Source organism: Numenius arquata, chromosome 2, assembly GCF_964106895.1.
Source record: "Numenius arquata chromosome 2, bNumArq3.hap1.1, whole genome shotgun sequence".
Taxonomy (NCBI): Eukaryota; Metazoa; Chordata; class Aves; order Charadriiformes; family Scolopacidae; genus Numenius; species Numenius arquata.
This window is the reverse complement of record NC_133577.1, coordinates 116,953,472-116,972,819: the sequence shown is the minus strand read 5'-3', so window position 1 is coordinate 116,972,819 and position 19,348 is coordinate 116,953,472. Positions and strand designations below refer to the sequence as shown.

General features: G+C 39.0%; 1 protein-coding gene across 1 annotated transcript in view; it reads left to right on the top strand.

Annotated features, from left to right (window-relative positions):
* Nucleotides 1-19,348, top strand: part of PRKAR2B (protein kinase cAMP-dependent type II regulatory subunit beta) — an 88,541-nt gene that overhangs the window by 27,018 nt on the left and 42,175 nt on the right. The window contains exon 2 of the mRNA XM_074168009.1: nucleotides 6,216-6,251. Within this exon, the coding sequence (XP_074024110.1) occupies nucleotides 6,216-6,251 (36 nt within the window). The remainder of the gene's footprint in view (nucleotides 1-6,215; nucleotides 6,252-19,348) is intronic.

The window sequence follows — 19,348 nt, the reverse complement described above, 5'->3', positions numbered from 1 at the left end:
AAAGTGAAAGTTTCCTGCGATGGAGGGAAAGACATTGAGGGGCTGGAGCATGTCCAAAGAAGGGCAACAAAGCTGGTGAAGGGTCTAGACCACAAATCCTATGAAGAGCGGTTGAGGGAACAGGGGTTGCTTAGCCTGGAAAAAAAGGAGGCTGAGGGGAGACCTTATCGCTCTCTATAACTACCTGAAAGGAGGTTGTAGTGAGGTGGGTGTCAGTCTCTTCTCCCAAGTAGTAAGTGATAGGACAAGACAAAATGGCCTCAAGTTGTGCCAGGGGAGGTTTAGATTGGATATTAGGACAAATTTCTTCACTGAAAGGGCTATCAAGCATTGGAACAGGCTGCCCAGGGAAGTGGTTGAGTCACCATCCCTGGAGGTATTTAAAAGACAGGTAGATGTGGTGCTTAGGGATATGGTTTAGTGGTGGACTTGGCAGTGCTAGGTTAACTATTGGACTTGATTATCTTAAAACTCTTTTCTGACCTGATTGATTCTATGAAATTAGAGGCGCTTCAAATTCTTACTGTTGTTATTATTATCCATGGTGTCCCAGTCTATCATTGTCCTGGGTAATGAGGAGTTAACTGTGTTTCATCCATTTGGGGCATAAAAACATAGATCTGGCTAAAGCATGTATTTTAGAAAGGCATTCATTTAGATTAGATTTTTCTTGAGTTCCGATTAGATCATTCTAATTAATATTCTGTTTATGAAAGAAGACAAGCAAATGTTAATTTGCATAATATAGGAATGTGATTACAATAGGCATAATTCAAAGTATTTCTGAAAGTTGCGGGACCTCTGAGAAATAGGTGAGCTTGGAACTGAGAAGGTGGGGTCCATAATGCCCATGATGCTCGTTGGTTGAAACTAGGCCTGGGATTTTGAGGTATGTGACAAAAAAACTCATGTGTAAACCAGCAGCAACACTTCTGAAACCACTAGAGTTAAACTGCATAAAATCACGCAGTGCAGCTTCTCAGTCTCTTGTTGAAATTTGGGCTATGTTTAACCCACTGACTCACAGGTCCTTGAGAGTCTTAACACTGCTTTGCCCTCAATAGGATAGAAAAAAATGTATAATTTGGCTATGGCTCTTGTTTCATAACCTCACTTGGGGTATTTGCATCTTCCACACAATGATGACAGACTGTGGTGCAGATTTTTCTGTTTGTGTCTACCCTTTAAGATATGTTAGTGCTATTCTCACTCTGTAAAGTGAGCTGGGTTTTGGGGGGATATGGGCTTCCAAATTTGAGGGCTTTAGACATATAATGGCTGAATTTAATTTTTTTTATTTGGTTGGTTTTTTTAAGGGGATCTAGCCCTTTGCCCTATGAAGAAATTACAGTGGCTAATTGAAAGTGGAGCTTGCAGAAAATGTTCTAATTTTTACTAATACTGAAGATTAATCACTAATCTCCTGCCAGCCCTCATCACTCAGAGCAGGCGTTTTGGCTTTGTGTATTTTGTTCTAAAAGAGCATTGCCTTGAGTTGCCATAAATGTAGCCTGAGCAGTCTCCTGATGGTCTCCGTCCGTGGGAGCAGCTGCAGGGACCTCACATGTGCTCACCCTGGCCTGGGCACACGTGGGGTCCCATGCACTCTGCAGCACGGCCCAGGGCTGTGTATTTGCCTTGGTTTGCAGACCTGCAGAAGGCACAGCTTGCAGATCTGGCTGTCAGAGGGTGCTTGAGCACGTCCTCAGCAGCCCCTGATAAGCAGAACCTCTTGTTAAATCCCGGGCTGACAGTCCCTGATTTCTTAGGAAGGCTGCATGTCTAATGTCTGCAATGTGTTTAGCTTCTTATCCCAGGTGACATTAATGGCACAAGAATCTCTGACAGTTTCTGAAGCAAACTTGACTTGGAGCACTTAAACTGGGAATCTGCAAAAAAGGATAGCTCAAGCTATCAGAACAAGTCAGCCGTGTAGAGGATGCCCAGCTAGGGATCCTTTCTTACCATCACCGTCTTAGTCTTGGTGCTCTGCAAACCCCATAGACACCCCTTTCCTCCTCTACTTACAAAATCATTCTGGTTTTGTGGTTTGTTTCACAGGGCTGTTGTGATGACTGCTTAATGCTCGTAAAAAGTAGTATGAATGGTAAAATACAGTGGGGAAAAGAGTAATGGTTAGCTGTTGTTGAGTCTTGGAAATATTTTTAGTGCGTGCTTCATGTAGTTTGATGTTGTTTTACAGCTTATATTATTGCTGAATAGATACATAAAAACACTTCAGCGTGTTTTGATCATTTATCAATTATTTCTGTTTATTCACTTGATCTGTACTGCCAAAATACTTTAAAAACTGTACATTCGTACAGTCATCTGAGCAATGATTTGCAAACATGAATTTCAGTTACCAGCAGGTAACATTTTAGACTGTGGAATTCTCTCTTACGTAGGTGCTGAGAGCAAAACATTTGTAACATGTCATGTACAGATCGATAGCTTACTCAGTTTCAAATGATAATTTATTCAAAACTTTGCCAGGATACAACTCCCTGTCATTTATCTTTTTTTGCCTTTATTCATTTTCCCCTGTGTAAGGTCATAATTGATTTTGGTTGAGACAAACTAGAACATGAAGAGTCAGGTTTAATATTGGAGTGATACCACACACTTCAACGAGATCCTCTGTGCACAGTAGGACGTTACTCGGCTGGGGTGCAGCGCTCTTTTTCTTACTGTAAAAAAGGGTCAAATGTCACTGGATGCGTTCTGAATTTATCTGCATGCCAGTTTACCCTTTATTGGGAAAAATCCCTGGATTTTGCAATGATGAGGTTTTGCAATCCACGGGGTTTTTGTTCCTTTTACATTTTGCACAAGTCTGGGACGGGGGATGTGAGGGGGGGTGTGTAGCTGTAAGTTGCTTTAAGTAGTTTTTTTCTAGCCAGTTGTTTTATTGAATCGTTCTGAGCAACCAACTCTCAGCACAATAATAGAACCTTTAAGATAAAGTATATTTTTGCTCTAGAGTTAACTTCAATAGCCACATAGGCATTGCCTCAAGCCCATTCCCTTCCCGAGTTTACCCTCGCTGGAATATTGTGGAGCTGTGGAGTGGCATGTGTCAGCAGTGCCACAAGGTGGGTGTTGTCAGGGATGGGGTAGCTCTGGACAAGGCTGCCTGGGTTTCTCATGGTAGGGAGAAGTTCTTGGGCAGCCTACAGAGCCCAAATGCCACCTGCTTTCTGCTGTGCCTGCAGGCCGGCACCTAAGGTCCTGAGAATCCGTTTGTGGATGTGCCTGTGAGGAGAGGGGCGAGTGGGGTGTTGGGGAGCAGCTGCAGCATCAGCCGCTGCACAGGACCTGAGCACCACTTCTTGTGTGTAGCTCGGGGCTTGAGCCCATAGGGGTAAGTACAAGATCCCTGTGGCCTCTGAGTGGGATTTCAAAGCTGCCCTCAGAGTTAAACCTGGATGCCAAGACTGTCTCTTGACGTGATTCTCTCTGGGTGCTGCTTCCACTTGAGCCCTGTGGATCAGGACAGTCATCTCAGTCCAAACCTAAGAGTCAGCCTAGCCCAGAACTCAGTAAGGGCAGTGGCTAAAACAAGATATTCAGGGAAAATGGCAAGTACAGGCAGAGCAAGTAGTGCTTCTTCCCTGGAAATCTCTCTGTGGCTCCAGGAGGAGCCTTTAATATCCCTCATTGAATATTTCTGCCATTGATTTGTCCATTTGTTTCTGAGCCAAAACTGTTATCTCTTGATATGTTTGAAAGGTGATTTAATTATTTTTTTTAGGGCTTCAGCAAAATGCCTCTTAAACTCTCTTTTGCCCATGTTACTACGCTTATCCTGCCACCCATCATAACAGCCTGGTGACTGTGCATCTACTCTGTGGTGAAAATACCAGCTAAATTTCTGTAGGGCTGATGATTTTCTGAGACCTTCTTGTAAGCTCACACTCCCATCTTTCTGGGCAGCAAAAGTATATTGTGATTTGCTGCACAAGAAATAGAGAGTAGTTCAGCTTGCTCCATGACAAAGAACTGTGGGTGCTGCTTCTAAAATATCCTGGTAACCCATTTGGATGACCTTCACGAAATCCCAGTCTGGGGAAGAAGGCTTTGCCTGGTTGCAGCTCAAACTCTGGCTATTCACATGAGCTCAGAAATAGTTCCTTATCAAGGTTCTGACATTCTTGCCTTTTTTTTTTTTTTTTCCCAGTAAATAATTTGTAAAATTTATTGTAAAATAAATTTAGCTCCCTGCAGCCACATAAAAGAGTGAATTTAGAAGTATGTAGCTGGAAGTAGGTGGAAAAGGACTTGCCTCTTTGACAGTCCCAGTAACTTGTTTCAAAGAGTAGTAGTCTCAAAAGTATATTAGTTTTTTTGTTAGATGTTCTTTTTTTAATGTTGTAATTTTTTTTTTTGTGTTGGTGAAATGTGCTGAGGTAGCTGTCTAGTGGAATTAAATCTTCATATGTACAAATGATATAGAGAACTGACAGCCAAAGCCAAATACCCTCTCTGAATTTGGGGAAAGCTTTTGAATGGGAGCGGAGCACTATTTTATGCTTTCTTTTTAGAAAAATGTCAGATTCCAAATATTTTTTTTTATATGAACACATCTGCTGAGAGCTGCTGCTAATGTACACACTGTATGTAACAGCTGAGCCATCTGATGGTGACAGACATGCCTGGTGTCCTGAAATGAATCTGGCCCATAACCCTACCAACAAAACGAAAAGTTTTGAGGAATGAAAGAGCCATCTGTAGTACAAAACAGTAGTTGCATAAAATATTGTATTTGCTCTAATAAAAAATGTGTCTAAATTTCTTGTCTTTTTATTAAAAAAAATGTTGGGGGGAATTAAAATTCACATTTAAAAATAACTTTGCTGATTATGTTACTCTCTTGTTTATTTATTTGTATGTTTGGAGTTTGTGATAGCTTATTCACCAGAGGTTTCCTTGCTCATAGCTGGCACTTTGAACTGCTCTAGTTGGGTTTCCCAGTGTCTGTCTTGCCACTTGGACCTGTCACTACTGTATGTGCTTGCACAAACCGTCTGCAACCGTGGTCCAGAAATTGTAGCTTTGCTCTGTTTTTTCTCCCCAAAGGAATAAAAAGTCAGTTTGCATCTCAAGCTGTTACTGTCTCTCCTGTTTTCTCAGCAATTTTTTTTTCTCTTTTATCTTGGCTTAGATGTTGAAGAAATGATGCATAACTCCCATGTAAAATTAAGTGGGATAAAATAAAAAGGTTTGATATTTTTCATTTTTCAATTCCATGTAAACATTAAGAGCATTTTTTTTTAAGGTTGAATGTTAATAAGCACTGTAAGGGCATACATTTTTAATGTAGCTGCTGCCCACATTTGAAATTAGGTCATTCAGATTGTCTTCTTACTGTTTATTCCAGCAGTTAACATATCACATGAAAGTAGAGTTCAAGACCAGTGTTGTATACTAATTAGAAGCAGACTGAAGGTTCTATTTGGAAGGCAAAACATAAAACTTTATTTCTTTATCTATTTTATCTCTAGTAGCTCTTGAAGGAGCTGGTAATCCTGGAAATGAAATAGAGGCAAAACTGTGCTTTAAGATGTATTTTGCAATCTCTCCCAGTTGGAATCAAGACAGGAGTCTGATACCAAATGTTTGTGGCACACAGTTGGAGATGTGCCAAGATGGCACTATAAAACAGTCATTTGCACCGTAAAATGGGGGTTTGGGCAGGGGTTAGCGTTGTTATTGATTTACCCAAGGAGTTTTAGAGGTTAGTCAAAGCAAAAGTTGGTCTTTCAGCGGGGATTGCAAATTAGTCTTTTTCTCTATAGATGCCAGATTTCTAATAGGTATATTTTGTAAAAGTAAAATTAAGGTTTTTTTACATCTTTTTGTTAATCCATGCTTGCGTCATTGTTTGCAAGATGCCAATTTCCGTGCTCTCAATAAATAGTGGAAATGCAGATCTAAATGTTTCACAGCCAGTCACGAACAGCAGTAAGTAACAGTAACTCTTCAGAAGCTGAAAATGGTCTTGAAAGCTCACTGGCTACTGTCTACCACATCTCTTGCAAACCTGCTTAAAAGTTTGAGTGTGTATCAAGTTAACATGGGTTTCTATAAAGATACAAAAACAAGGGTTTGAGTTTTGTAGTTGTTGCCCTTTGAATGAAGTATAACATTGTTATGCTTCAAGTGTGTTAGAGACTATTATAAAAAGAATCTAATTGAAGTGTGTTCTCTTTCAGCTCCAGTGATAAACCGATTCACCAGGCGGGCATCAGGTAAGTTGGATAAGGTTGCATGTTTCGTTGGTCTACATAATAGTTGAAACGTAATGCTGATGGTGATTGTCATGTCAAACATAATACAACATTATTTTGTCAGATTTCTTTAAAGCTGACTGACTTAGGTTAACCACAAATTTGTTATCTGGCTTGTGGAAAAATGTAGCCAAGGTTTCAGGTGACAGAATTTGCATGAAGCCGCCTTGTTGCTGTGGAACTTATGAAAAACCTAAGCTTTTCTTAATTTTACTCCTAACAGAGCTGAACTTTGAAAGCAAGAACTGAATATCATCTGATGCAGGGTTGTCTTGCTTACTTCATAGACAGCCTGAAACCGCAATTTGGTGATCAGCTATGCATGAGAAATGTACAGCCGTGCTAGACATCTCCCCGTGTTTTTCAAAACCGAGCTGGTTAGTGTAGATAGTGGTGGTTGTGCTGTGCTGAGCTGGCAGATCGGGTCCTGGAGGCAGCGTCTTGTGCCTGGTGGCGTCTTGTGCCAGGAGTGCGCCTGCCGACCTGTGTATTCTTCAGGTTTGCTTGGTTCATGCCAGTGCAGAGGATGATCTACCTTATTCCATTACATGTAACAGATCCCTCCAAATGACGTGTCGTTAAAAATGAATAATCTTGGCCTCTCCTTATTGTTCTGCTGCATCATAGCCTTTAGGCTTCGTTTTTGAGGGCTTTTTCTCCTGAAGCGTGAGGGCCTAGAATCTAAGCTTTATTTGTTTGAAATGCTATGAGTCTGCGAGTGGGGTGTAAGAGCCACCACTAAATGCAATGAAACTCATGACTGACTCATAAAAGTCAGCAGAGCAGGAGATGCGAGCTGCTCCTAGTCAGTATGCTGAGTTTAAAATCTAACTGTAAAGTGCTTTCTGTTTTCAACTGCAGATCATTTTTAGTAAATGAAATGAAGTTTGTATTCTGCAATGCAGTAAGTCTTTCCAGACTTCTAATTTTACTGCTTACAACCTCAGTCAGATAGTTCCTTGTCAATATAAAAATATTAGTGGAGATCCTTAGGATTGCTAAGGAACTGCTTAGAAAAATGAAGGTTTGCATTTGCAGGATTGGTGCATAGCATATGTAGCACAAAGTAAGAAAATGTAATGAATTCCAAATATTCTCATGTTTTAAGTAATGATAATACTTCATGAGGTACAGTAGCATGAACTGAAAGGAATGATTCGTTAACTAGCACTCAGTAACAGTGAGCAGGGCTTTATGCAAATTACATTCTGTATTTTAAGGAAAGTTTTACTGTGACTGATTGATAGCTGACTTTAATGAATGCAGTCCTTATAACAGATGTGTGATAAGCGTTTGCATTTCAGTAGGAGAGTTTAATTGTTTGAAAAGCTAATACTTAAAAAAAATCACTTATTTGTGATGTTCCTTTAAAAGGAAATTAAAAACATGTTTGAAGCCTGAAATTTTTGCACAATTATTGGGGAAGTAATTTCTGTGGGCAGTTAATATTTCATGTGTTTTGATCTTGCTGTGGAGAGATAAAATATAATTATCTTATTCAGAATAATGAGCCAAGTTTTATGGTATGGTCCAGGTGTAAATCATGTGAATACACTTCAAGCTGGAACAAGGTAATACTGCTGTCTGCCATATGTACTATTTTATTAAGTTTCTGGCAGCTTTAATAGTCAAACCAGTTATTTTTCAAACAAAAAAGCCTATGAAAGGTGATAGTTCTTGCTTTTCTTCTTCAATACTAAATGATTACTGGAGAGGTACAGTACATTTAAGAAACTTGATTGATAAAATATAGAATTAAAAATATGAAACAAACTGTGCTGATAATACATTTTACAGGGATGTTTGCATCCTAACCATATTTTTAGATACTTTTTCTTAATTGAACAATAGTTTGGATATGTTAAGGTATTCAAGATACCTTGCAAGTGGAAAAGTCAGATAGTAACAGGTTTTTTTATGCTTGGTAGCTTAATAGCATTCTATAATTGAAGTTGATTCTCATGCTTTAGGAATAAGAGGCTGACCAAATGAAACAGAAGGTTTTTCTCAAATATGGATTTCTCTTAATTTTAGGCTATTTAGCTAAAAGCTATTTTAAAATTTGAAATGTGCAAGAGTGTTGATTCTTGAGTGGTTTTGAAGATTTGTGTCTGATGAACATTTCTCCAAGTTAATGACAAGTATTTGGAGAGTTGGCTGTAGCATGTGCTTTCATGTTGCATCTGATCTGGTGATACTGCAGGTTGATTCAGAGAATTTGATTTTCGGGTCCCTGCCTTTGTCATGCCTCTGCCCATAGGTGTTCTCTAGTTCCCTTGCACAGACCTAGGAGTTGTGCTGCCTGAGGGTGCATTGATTTAAAGAAAATATAAATACAGGAGGTTTGGGTGTGTTGATTTTCATTGCGTCTCCAACTGACCTGTGCTGTGGCTCCCAAGTAACTGTATCTGGAAGAGGGGTAGTAGTGGCTGCTTTTAGCCAGTGGTGGGATGGAGAAAGAACTGGAACGCTGACACCAGTTGAGGCAAAACATCCAATGATATCTGCAGCAAAGGCTCCTAGACTCTTCTGCTAAAAGCTGCTTTTTGAGCTCTTGCAGTGATAAGCAGGGAGAAGCCAGGAGATGACACACATTTCTTCACAAAGAACAATAATTCTCTACAGTGGATGTCTTGATTTTGATGTTTCTGTTATTCTTTGGATAATGCCTAGTGTTTTACTTGGTGGCATAAGATATAGTTATTTTTCTTAAATGAGCTAGAAATTAAGCAGCCAGAATTTAATTGCCGAAGCACCTGCTGAAAACAATATAGTAAGGCATTTATTATTTAACAGCTGTTCCTGTTAACATGCTGTGAATGTATTAATGTACTGTCATTGGTATGTAGAGGGTAAAGGCACAAGTAAGCTAGGATCAATTAATTGTTCTTGAATTTCAATTTTTAAAATATATTGAGCTAACTAATTTAGTGTCTCTTCTGTGTTTTAATGGATATGTGTGTATATATGCAATGTGGGCTCTATACATAAAATAGATATACCGTAGTACTGATGACATAGCTACTTATGGGCTAGTTATTAATCCACTCCATTGTTCTAGACTATGCACAAAGAATAATAGATATCGTAGTCTTAAACAAAGGAGTTTAGCAAGAAAAGGAGATTAAAAATGCTTTATAGAGCTAGAATGAACAATGAGACAGCTGCAAGTAGTTAATCCTTAATTTTTCCTTTAAAATCTGGTGGGACTGAGATAAAGAGAAAGGAGAAAAACTGTTGAGGTGATCAAGAGACTTGGATGGGAAGAAAGGGCGGCATGGAGGTAGAAGCAGCATAAAGTGGAAGAGAAGGTTATGAGTAAGTTCATGAGGTGAAAAATGAGCAGAAATTCCTGAATAAGCTGTCAGGTAGACAAGAGATGCAGTTGCTGAATATAGACAGATACTTTCTTGCGATGGATGAGATTAGTTTTCATCATTCTGAGTATGAGATACTGTCCTGGTTTGAGGTAAAGCAGAACTAATTTTCTATTCAGTAATTTTACTTTTTAGCTAAGCCTCTTCTAAGTAACTGAACTCTCTGAAAATTAACAACATGTTGTGGAGACACTGTTCGCTCTCAGAGAGATAAGACCTGAATTTTCTAATTTATGCCAGGGAATGGTATGCAGAGAGGCTCTTTCTTATACTTATTGCTATAAAAACTAAGGTCAGGTCACTTTGTTATTTGCCCCGTTGGAGGATCGGAAGCGGAAGAGCGTAGAGGGGTCACACCTGCAGGGAGGAGTGGACAGGACAGTTTTGGTGACCCAAAACTGACCAACAGGGTATTCCATCCCATCTGCCCCATGCTCAGTATAAAATTTGAGGGGTCAAAGGGTCAGCCTCTCTTTCTTCAATGGCTGGCTGTTCATCTGCCTTTGGCCCCGATCTGTGCATTCCCTAATCCAGATCGGGAATCTTAGTTCCCATCCGTTGCTGACTGGAGTCTGGGAGTTTCCCAGTGCCTGCCGGTAACACGATCATCATCCTGGGAGCTCAATACGATTTTGTATATATTGTATATATTTCATTATTATTTTCATTTATTATTTTATTAATATTTTAATTAAAGTAGTTTAGTTTCCTTTAAACTCATATATCTCTTTCTCTCTCTCTCTCGGGAGAGAGAGAGAGAGAGAGAGGTAGGGAGAGTCTGTCATTGGTCTCGGTGGCCAGTCCAGCCCAAACCATGACAGATAGCTAGGGTTTGAAAGCTGATATAGTTCTGTATGTTAGCAGAAGCATTGGGTTCCTGCTTTTCAGCATCTTGATGGATAGATAAACAAGTAAATTACCTCATTAAATACTAGCAGGAGTTTAGAATAATGCAACAAAACCAGCATGAATTTGCTACAGAATGAGCTCAAATTTATACTTGATAGATGCTATTTACAGAGGCTATTAATACCCATTTACTAGTAATATATATAAACATATAATATCTTAATTAAGGAATAGATAACAGTCTATAAGGTTACTTCAGTTATGTATCTGCTTAAGCTTCTGAAAGAGTTGAAGAGAACCTGACTGAGGTTGCTGTGAGCTAGCCTTCTCAGGCTAAGAAGAACTGGTAGATTGGCTCAAGGGCATCTGTGGAGCATCTCTTACCAGCAACAGGGATAACTTCCTCATTCCTCTCCCCCAAACAACGTCTAACTTCAAAATACCATTTTTGTCCTGTGGAAAGGAAATAAATGAAGTTTAAAATATTGTTCTCTCAGCCAAATGGAAAGAGAAGTAGCTTTATGTATTTGCCAGCTTCCCCACAAAGCTCTAAATAAAAATAATTGAAACATAGATGGCATAGGCAGAGTACATCAGTGCTGAACCTCTAAGGAGAAACTGGCTTAGGCGTATCTGGAATAAACTTGCAAATAAGGAGATACCACTCTTGTGGAAAGAACAGAAGGAAGCAGAGAAGGCAAAAACTTTCAGGATTCTTCACTATGGATGGTGGTGACGACTGCTCCAAAGGACAGAGAGAAACACATTATATGTAAATTGATGCTTACATTATACACCTACTGCATCAGCCATCAACCTAAGTGAGAAAGAGAGAGAATCTCACATGACAGTAGAGGAGATCTCTGTGCAACAAATATTAGTCTTTTTTCTTTTTTCTTTTTTTCGAAACATTTTTTAATTTGTAGTTGTTGAACTTGGTAATATTTTTTGCCTTTACACACGCTGATAAGAACTGTCACTTTTACATGACTGATTAACTGAAAAGGAAAGGCTGAGAAAGAAGAAAGCCATTTTTATGCCTTTGAAAAGGAAGTGTTTAATTCATTTAGCAGGTACTCAAATTCAAAATACTTTTGTATGAGGTCAAATCACATATTGCAGTAATTTCTGATAAAGACAGGGCTGTGTTTAGTGGCCTGTCTCTTTTTTATTTTTTATTTTTCCTCTTTTTTCAGAAGTACAGAAGTTTTCTAAGAACCAAAACTCATTTTGCTTAACTACAAATTTTAGACTTACAAAACGTCAACAGTTTGAAGAGAAAGAAGATGCAACATTCTCTTTATTCTTAATTGTTTGAGATACCCAAAAGCCATGACAATAGAATTGTCTAAAACAGATGGTAGTTAATTTGAATTGGTAGAGAAGTTGATTTGTTTAACTTCTGCTCAAGCCTTGTAATTATTTAAATATTTTCCAGCAAGAATTTCTGCAGGTTAGAAATATTTTCTGTTAACCTCAGTCAGCAGAAAACACTTGATAGGAAACCTACGACACTTTCAGTTGTTTTAGAATTTTCAGAAATAAGTAAATCTTTTAATTGAAATGCACTGATTAATTTCTAAGCCCCTCAAGCTCATTGTTTTTATTAAAATGGTACATACTCACAGTGAAACACTTCCCAAACAAGTTAGTGAGTACTTCTATAGCATCGTTATGAATACCGATGATGCTAGTGGTGGGTTGCCTGTCAGACCTCCCAGCCCTGTGACTGCACAGCTGGCAGCAGCACAGTGCCACCGCATCAGAGACTGGACACAGGCATGCACACTTCGTCACACGCAGGTCACGTTACAGGGCTGTCCCCATGGCGTGACCAGCCCGTGGTCCCTTCTGCCCGAGTTGGCTGTGCCCTCGTCATGCAGCGGCGATGGGTGTTGTCAGCTCCCCCCTCTGACGCACAGGGCTCACGCCTCTGCGTGGCATATGATGGATGCCTGGTTCTGGCACGCATTCAGGAAGGAGGAGGGAAGTTCTGTGCAGTCCTCATAAAAGGGAAAATCTGATAGCAAGTTTGCCAGAACAATTTATCTATTCTTGATTTCATTCTTCATCTTTGCGTAAGGTGCCATTAGGAGGAAAGTGACAAGATAAAAGTTTTGGGCTTCATTATTCTTAACAGATGTGTGGACTGTGGATTAGTCATGCCCACAGTAGCATTTACATATATCACTGCTAGTTTTCAGTTTAATGATTCCTACAGAAAATGTGACAACCTACTTAAGAAACACTGAGGAATTTTACTGAATTTAGACCATGGGAGGCCTGTCAGTGAAGGAATGGCTAATTACTTTCTGAAATTATTAAGTATGGAAGAACATAGGTAATACTAAATTCAATTGTTAAATATAAACTAGTATTTAGGAAGAGCAAATCAATACTGTTAGCCAAGGATAGAATATGCCCCTAAAAACAATATTTCATTCATAATTTCAATCTGCTTGAATTATATTGATAATTTCTCAAAGAGATTGGCACGCACTTTCCTATGGCATGTTAAAAATCGTCAGAGAAAGGCAGCTAATTGAAATGAAGTGCTATTCCCTTTTATACAGTAAGGCAGAAACTGGAGTTGTACCCAAAATAGTGGTGAGGAATGAAGTAACTATAAACTCCCCTTTGAAATGCTCAGGCAGGAGGCAGTGTTGTTGCAGAAGCATATCAAGTCATAGTGGCAGAAGGCAGCAGAATAAAGAACTGTATTGATGAACGAACCAGTAATTCCAGTGTAGTTCTTCAAGCAGTTACTGGTTCTGCTTGTTCTGATGAACAACCCCCAAACCAAATTCAAGTGATGTTGGTTTTATCTTTGTTCTTTGTTACATGCATGTAGTCAAGCCATAATTTAAAATGCCCAACCTTTCCTTTTTCTTTTTAACTAAACAGGGACATAGTCAGCTGATATACAGTAGTATTTAATACTACTACTACAGTTAAGTGCTACGACTGCCACTGTAGAGGTGAGGAAAACCAAAAGAAGAAGTGCTGTCAGAACTTCAGGGTGTACCTACATTGCATGACAGAGCACAGTGAAGAAGGCACCTGAGCTTACGGTAGCACATCAGTGTGGCAAGATGTGGCTTACTGGAGGTCACAGAAGCAGAACGTCTTACCTAAGTTCAGCCTGCTGGAGGGGTTGTTGGACTGTGCAGACTTCTGTGGGGCTGCAGATGTACACGGGCACAGACACGTACCATGTATCATTGTGTGAGTGGACATTCACCTTCATTTACTGCCTGCTCCTCTTGCAGGGCAAGCAGCAATTCTGTTTGACGCAGCTTTCCTACTCAGCCCTGCCTCTTCCACCGGATGTTGTAACAGCAGCTGCCTCAACCGCTAATTGCTGAGAACATACTCCCTTCTTTATTTTGTGATTTTGCACAAATGCAAAATCTGTACTCTCCAGTCCTTACAGAGAATATTGTCTTTCCTTGTCATGGTCTCTCTTACAGTTACCATCACTGTAACACTTAAATGCTTCATGAACCTTGAGGAGTTTTCCAACACCCATTTCCATTAACAAATGAGAGTATTCCAAGCTTATAGGAAGTGGAGCATCAATATTCAAGTCAGAATGTGTATCACTAATTTTGCCTGCATCAGAAATTGAATGCCCTGCATGAGATCTCTGTTTTCTTTCTGTGAAGCACTTCCTTCGTTGCTCCAACAGAGCATAGCTGTAATTGTGTATGCACAGCAGTTTAAAGATCAGGTGATTATCTCTCTTTGCCCTGTGGTGTGTCTACACTGTAGTTTTTTCTGTGTGCCACAGTGAAACTTGCAACTCATATATTCCGTCGTATATGCAGGGTTATCCCATGGCCAGTGTCACAGGGAGAAATGAGCCACAGAGTCTTCCCAAGAGTCGCCTCTGATATCAGGTGCCACAAGAGCCAGTGGGGCTTGTCTCTGGACTGAGCTGAGGCTGCTGTGTAATGATATGGGCTCAGTGCACTGAGCTGTAGGCACCTCGTAGCCATTGAGTCAGGGAGAGAGCTGTGCTTCAGTCTGGTCCCGGTCCACAGGTATAACTCTTGAGAACGAAGAACTGATTTTGGTGGCCCGCCCCACAACACTTTGGGGTCCGTGGAAAGTTAGCAATAGAAGCTGTTTCCCACCCAATCCATAACCAAGTGATCCCAGCTTCCTTTATTTAGTTTCTCTTGCATGGATTATTTGCTGTGCATTTCATAAGTTTCTGCTGCAAGTGAAACAAGAGTTTAAGTGCACAGAAACAAGAGTTTAATTTGCTCTGTTTAGTCTCCTCATATATTATAGGAATTTGAGAAAAGTTCCTATAGAAAAATGATGTAATAACAAAGGCTTAGGGATGCTTAGAGAGTGCGCACATTTGCTTCCAAATGTTAACCACTGGTTTTGTTCAGAATTTCCAATAAAATAACATCATGACATTAAACTTGGAGTACTTATTCCTGACCTGTTGTTACCTTGAGATTTGTTGCTTTTACTGTGGATCTGAAGAAGACCTTGTGTGCTCAGAAGCTTGTCTGCCTCCTTCCTGATTCGATTGTTTTAGCTGCTCTAGTGAAACGTTCTGCCCACGAAACTTTTTCTTCTCTACATTGCATTGCATCTGTACTATGACTATTCCATACTACAGTGTCTAGTTGGACAGTAGTATTCTTATTTAAAAGAAAACAAAATTTAGGCTACCTGTGCATTATTTCTGGAACTTTTAAAGTGGTTTCGCTTTCGTTCTTTTATTTATTAAACCTCCAAAATCTGAAACATAGGTTCTAGCAGGTTGTGGCAAAGTGTTTCCTTGTACAGATCATCAGCAGAGGTTGAATACAAATTTTTCAGAGCCCGTTTATGGAGCCGAGTTACAGAAATAGGCTAACTGCTGCAAATGAATGCCATGCCAGATTTTAGATACAGCTATGCTTAAGCTGTTTTGTCGTAACACTTTAACACTAAGCTGAATAAAAGAAGAGATTTAGTAGATGCATACTAGAAGGCAGAGTTTGAGATGGTGGAGGAAGGGAGGAGAGAAGGCAGAGAAAGAGGCTATAGTAGGAAGAAATACATAAAGTCTTGTGCTGTGGATAGGTTGCTATAGAGAGGGCTATCAATATTTGTCCCAAAGAGGTGGCAGGAAAGGAAGGAAATAAACAAATAGTGAGTGGCCTAAATTTCACACACACAATATTTAGACTACGCTTTGGGGAAAGTTTTCTAAGGAAACAGTGAAGCAATAGACTAAACTGCTCGGGGAATATTGTGTTATCTCTGAAGTTTTAAGGAAAGGTAAAACACTTTTCTGCAGGGATAGAGATGTAATTCATGCTGCAGCAGTGCATAGGGATGATTTAGATGATTTTTTTGAGGTTTCATCTGTATTTCTGTGTTTGTTTAGGTGTCCTTGCAAGCACATCTTTCTAGACTGCATTTTATAGACTAAAATGTAAAGTAATTATTTTAAAATCACACAATTCAGTAAAGCTAGATAGCAGCCTCTTTAGAAAATAGGAGTGTTATAAATGTGTTTTGAGTTCACAAATTACTGCATACACCCCGTTATAGGAAATTGTAATTTTTCCTGCTGTTTTAGTATTACTTTTGGAAAGTATTCGGGATACAGTTTTGTATCAATAATCACTGTAGTTTTTTCAGCTATTTGGGCTGATCTTGTTTCAGATATATGAAACATAACCGGAGGTTGATGTTGAAATATAAATCAGATTCATCTTAATGGGCTTATTGCCCAGTTAGTTTGATGAAGAGCTCAGATTATCCCAGCAAGACATGGAGCTGTTAGACTGACTGACCTATTCCTTTAACCTCATTTTGTGTATGTAACTAGTAAATAAGATGGGTACGGGAAAGCGCCACAGTAGAGCTTGTGTCTACGTGCTAAGCTTTTCCCGCAGCCAGCAGCGTGGCCTCATCCGTACCGCTCTTTGGGAACAGTCCTGTTTGCGACTGTGCCAGGGATGGCGCCAGAGCCTGCTTTCTTGGGTACTCGGGTCAGCGTAGTCTGCTCTGCTTCAGATTAGATAGGGGTCTATCTAAGGAGTGAAATTCTTTTTCCTCTTATTTTAGACAGACCAGTATTTGGCACTCTCATCCTGGGAATGCTTTGATGTGGTATCTAAAATTTCTTTCATGAACAAATATATGCATTACAGGCAAAAAGGAGATCTTCCTCATGCTGTGTAACTAAGTAATAGAGAATAAATTCCAGAGAAAACAGGTTTTTCAAACAAAACAGATTTTCTATCAAAATAAATATAGAAATGAGGCCAAATGTTCATATTAATAACAATAAATATGGCTGTTATTTATCTGCAAGCAGTAGTTTGCACATGTCAATGATTATTGAATAAATGTACTAAGATTTCTTAATGGATGCTCTCAGATTGCAGCGAGTACTGTCAACTAGTTGATATAAAGTACAGATTATTTTCTGTTGTATTTTAATCTCTCTTCATTTTATAGCCAGATTTTTCAGATTAATAGTTCCTCTCTTATCTCTGGTTAACACTTGGCACACAACAAATTCTTCCTGTGTCTGACAACCTGTAGGTCATACTGTATTTTCTGTTTTAACCTGTTTCCAAGTTCGCATTCACCACTGATAATCTCAGCAGTTCCAATAACACCTGGAGTCTAAACATGATCAGAGAAGCTAATAACCTTCCAGTGCTTTTGTCAGGATGCTCATAACTCATGATTTTGAAAGAAATAAAATAATTGCTATTTTTTAAACGAGTATGCACATTACTGGAAGAAATAGGAAGGATTTAAAAACATTTTTGGAGCAGATGTGTATTGATAGTCATTATTTAATAATTGTGATTTTTCTTCTCTAAAATATTTTAGTGTCTGTGATAAGATAAACTTTGCTTGTTGTGCTATTTTGTTCTTCAACATTCGTATTTAGATTCAGGAGGTATGCTATCTCTGCTGTAGAGGTATAGATAGAGCATGAATCTGTAGGCTGTACTATCTGCTTAGCAGTTTTCCAAAACAATTCCATTCCATCTCTGATTTCATGTGGTTTGACTTTCATACTATAGGAGATTTGTTCCAGAGGATAAGAGATGAATAAGGCAAAGCCATGTTTTACATAGTGAGTTGTTCAAAATGGAGTAGCGGTATTTGTGGAATGTTTTGCTTAGTGAGTTTTGTAGAACACCATAATACAAATGGCTTGGCCTTTGACCTTCAACTTTAACTTAGTATTTGGCAAGTACTGCTTCTTTTATATACTGTAGAGTTAAAGAAGGGGGGAAATTAGATATTTAAATATCTTTGCTAAATACTACGGTGTTTAAAACACCAGATGCTATTTATGTACATTGTATAAAATCAGCAGCAGCCTGATGTTTTACTTCCTAAATGCTCTGTCTCAGTTCTGTATGCTTCGTAGGAAGCACAATGTCTTGATCTGTGGGGTGTACTTCTCAGTTGTTTAAACAACATCCTTTGTCAAAGCACAAGTCCAAGGCTTTCTCACCATCAAATGCTCCCTATTTCATGCACCTACCCCCCTACTGCCTCATAATCTTGTTCAATAGTGTATTTGCTTCAATGGGTCTTTATCATATATCTCTCAGAGCCGTGTCTCCAACATCTAGTTTGGAGGGTATAGACAAGTTCAAAGCGTTGGAAGAAATATTGGATAAAGATCGCATCTCTGAAATCAGTATTTGTTTTCTCGTCAGTGAGTCCTACAAGTGCCCCCGAAGCCATTCATACCCCTATGTTGAGCATCTGTATAAGTTTACCAGCTAAGCAGATTGGTATGTCCCAGCAGTAGTTTTCTTACTAACTTGGAACCATATTTACTTTCTTTAACACTAGGCACTGCCTGTTTTCTTATTTCAGATCTTTCTTGCTTTTCTAGATAAAGATGTGAAAAGTCTTCTCTTGAAAACTCATTGGAGATCTAATTTTTAAATCTAGTGCATAGGTATGCTCTTTCAAATGGGGTTACTTAGAACTGTGCTAAGCAAGTCACCACTATTGCAATCATACTATTATTATATACAGTGTTTTAACACTTGCGGATCCCAGCCCATCGCTCGTTTTGCATTAGGTTTGTTTGGTTTACTGTTGTATACAGAAACTAATGGAAATGGTTGTGTGGCCATTGCACACAAACAGTTGGGGCAAAGCATGAATAACTCGTTTTTGTACTGTGCATAGTTGTGTTTTAGCAGCACGAAACGACAGTGGAGCATTGCTAGGCAAATTGCGGTAAAGGACTAAAGACATCCTTCTGCATGCACTGTTTTTACTCCCGCTTGCCCCATTTGATTATTAGCTTACTATCAAGGAATCTCCTTAATAGATTTTGAGCTCAGGATCTCTCCCTCTGGAACAATCTTACATTGACAATGTAAGTCAGGAAGAGTCCTTCTCCCTTCCATGGTGCTTGATCACATGGCAAATGGAGAAAGATCTGGGGTGAGTGTGTAAATCAGGTTATACATAGCTTTTTAGTATAAAACTTGTAATAAAATTGCGGAAGGACTGAACGTGAATTTGAAAATCTCTCCTGAGTTTTAGTCTCAGAAATTTCTCTAAATAAATATTATAAATATTTTTCTTCCTTATATCTCTCTCAGCCAAAGTAAATCTCTTTTCTTCTTTAGGCGATCGTTAAATTTAAAAATAATAAAATTTTATTATATTAATGCAATGCACCTATAAGGGTTTTGGTTTTAAGTTAGTGGTGTAGATCAGTAACAAAAAGGTAAGTAATTCCTATTCTTGTTCTGATCACTATTTTGTGTGAAAGTGAGAAAGATTGTTTTCTGGTGTCTTCACAATTGTGAAGAATTATTA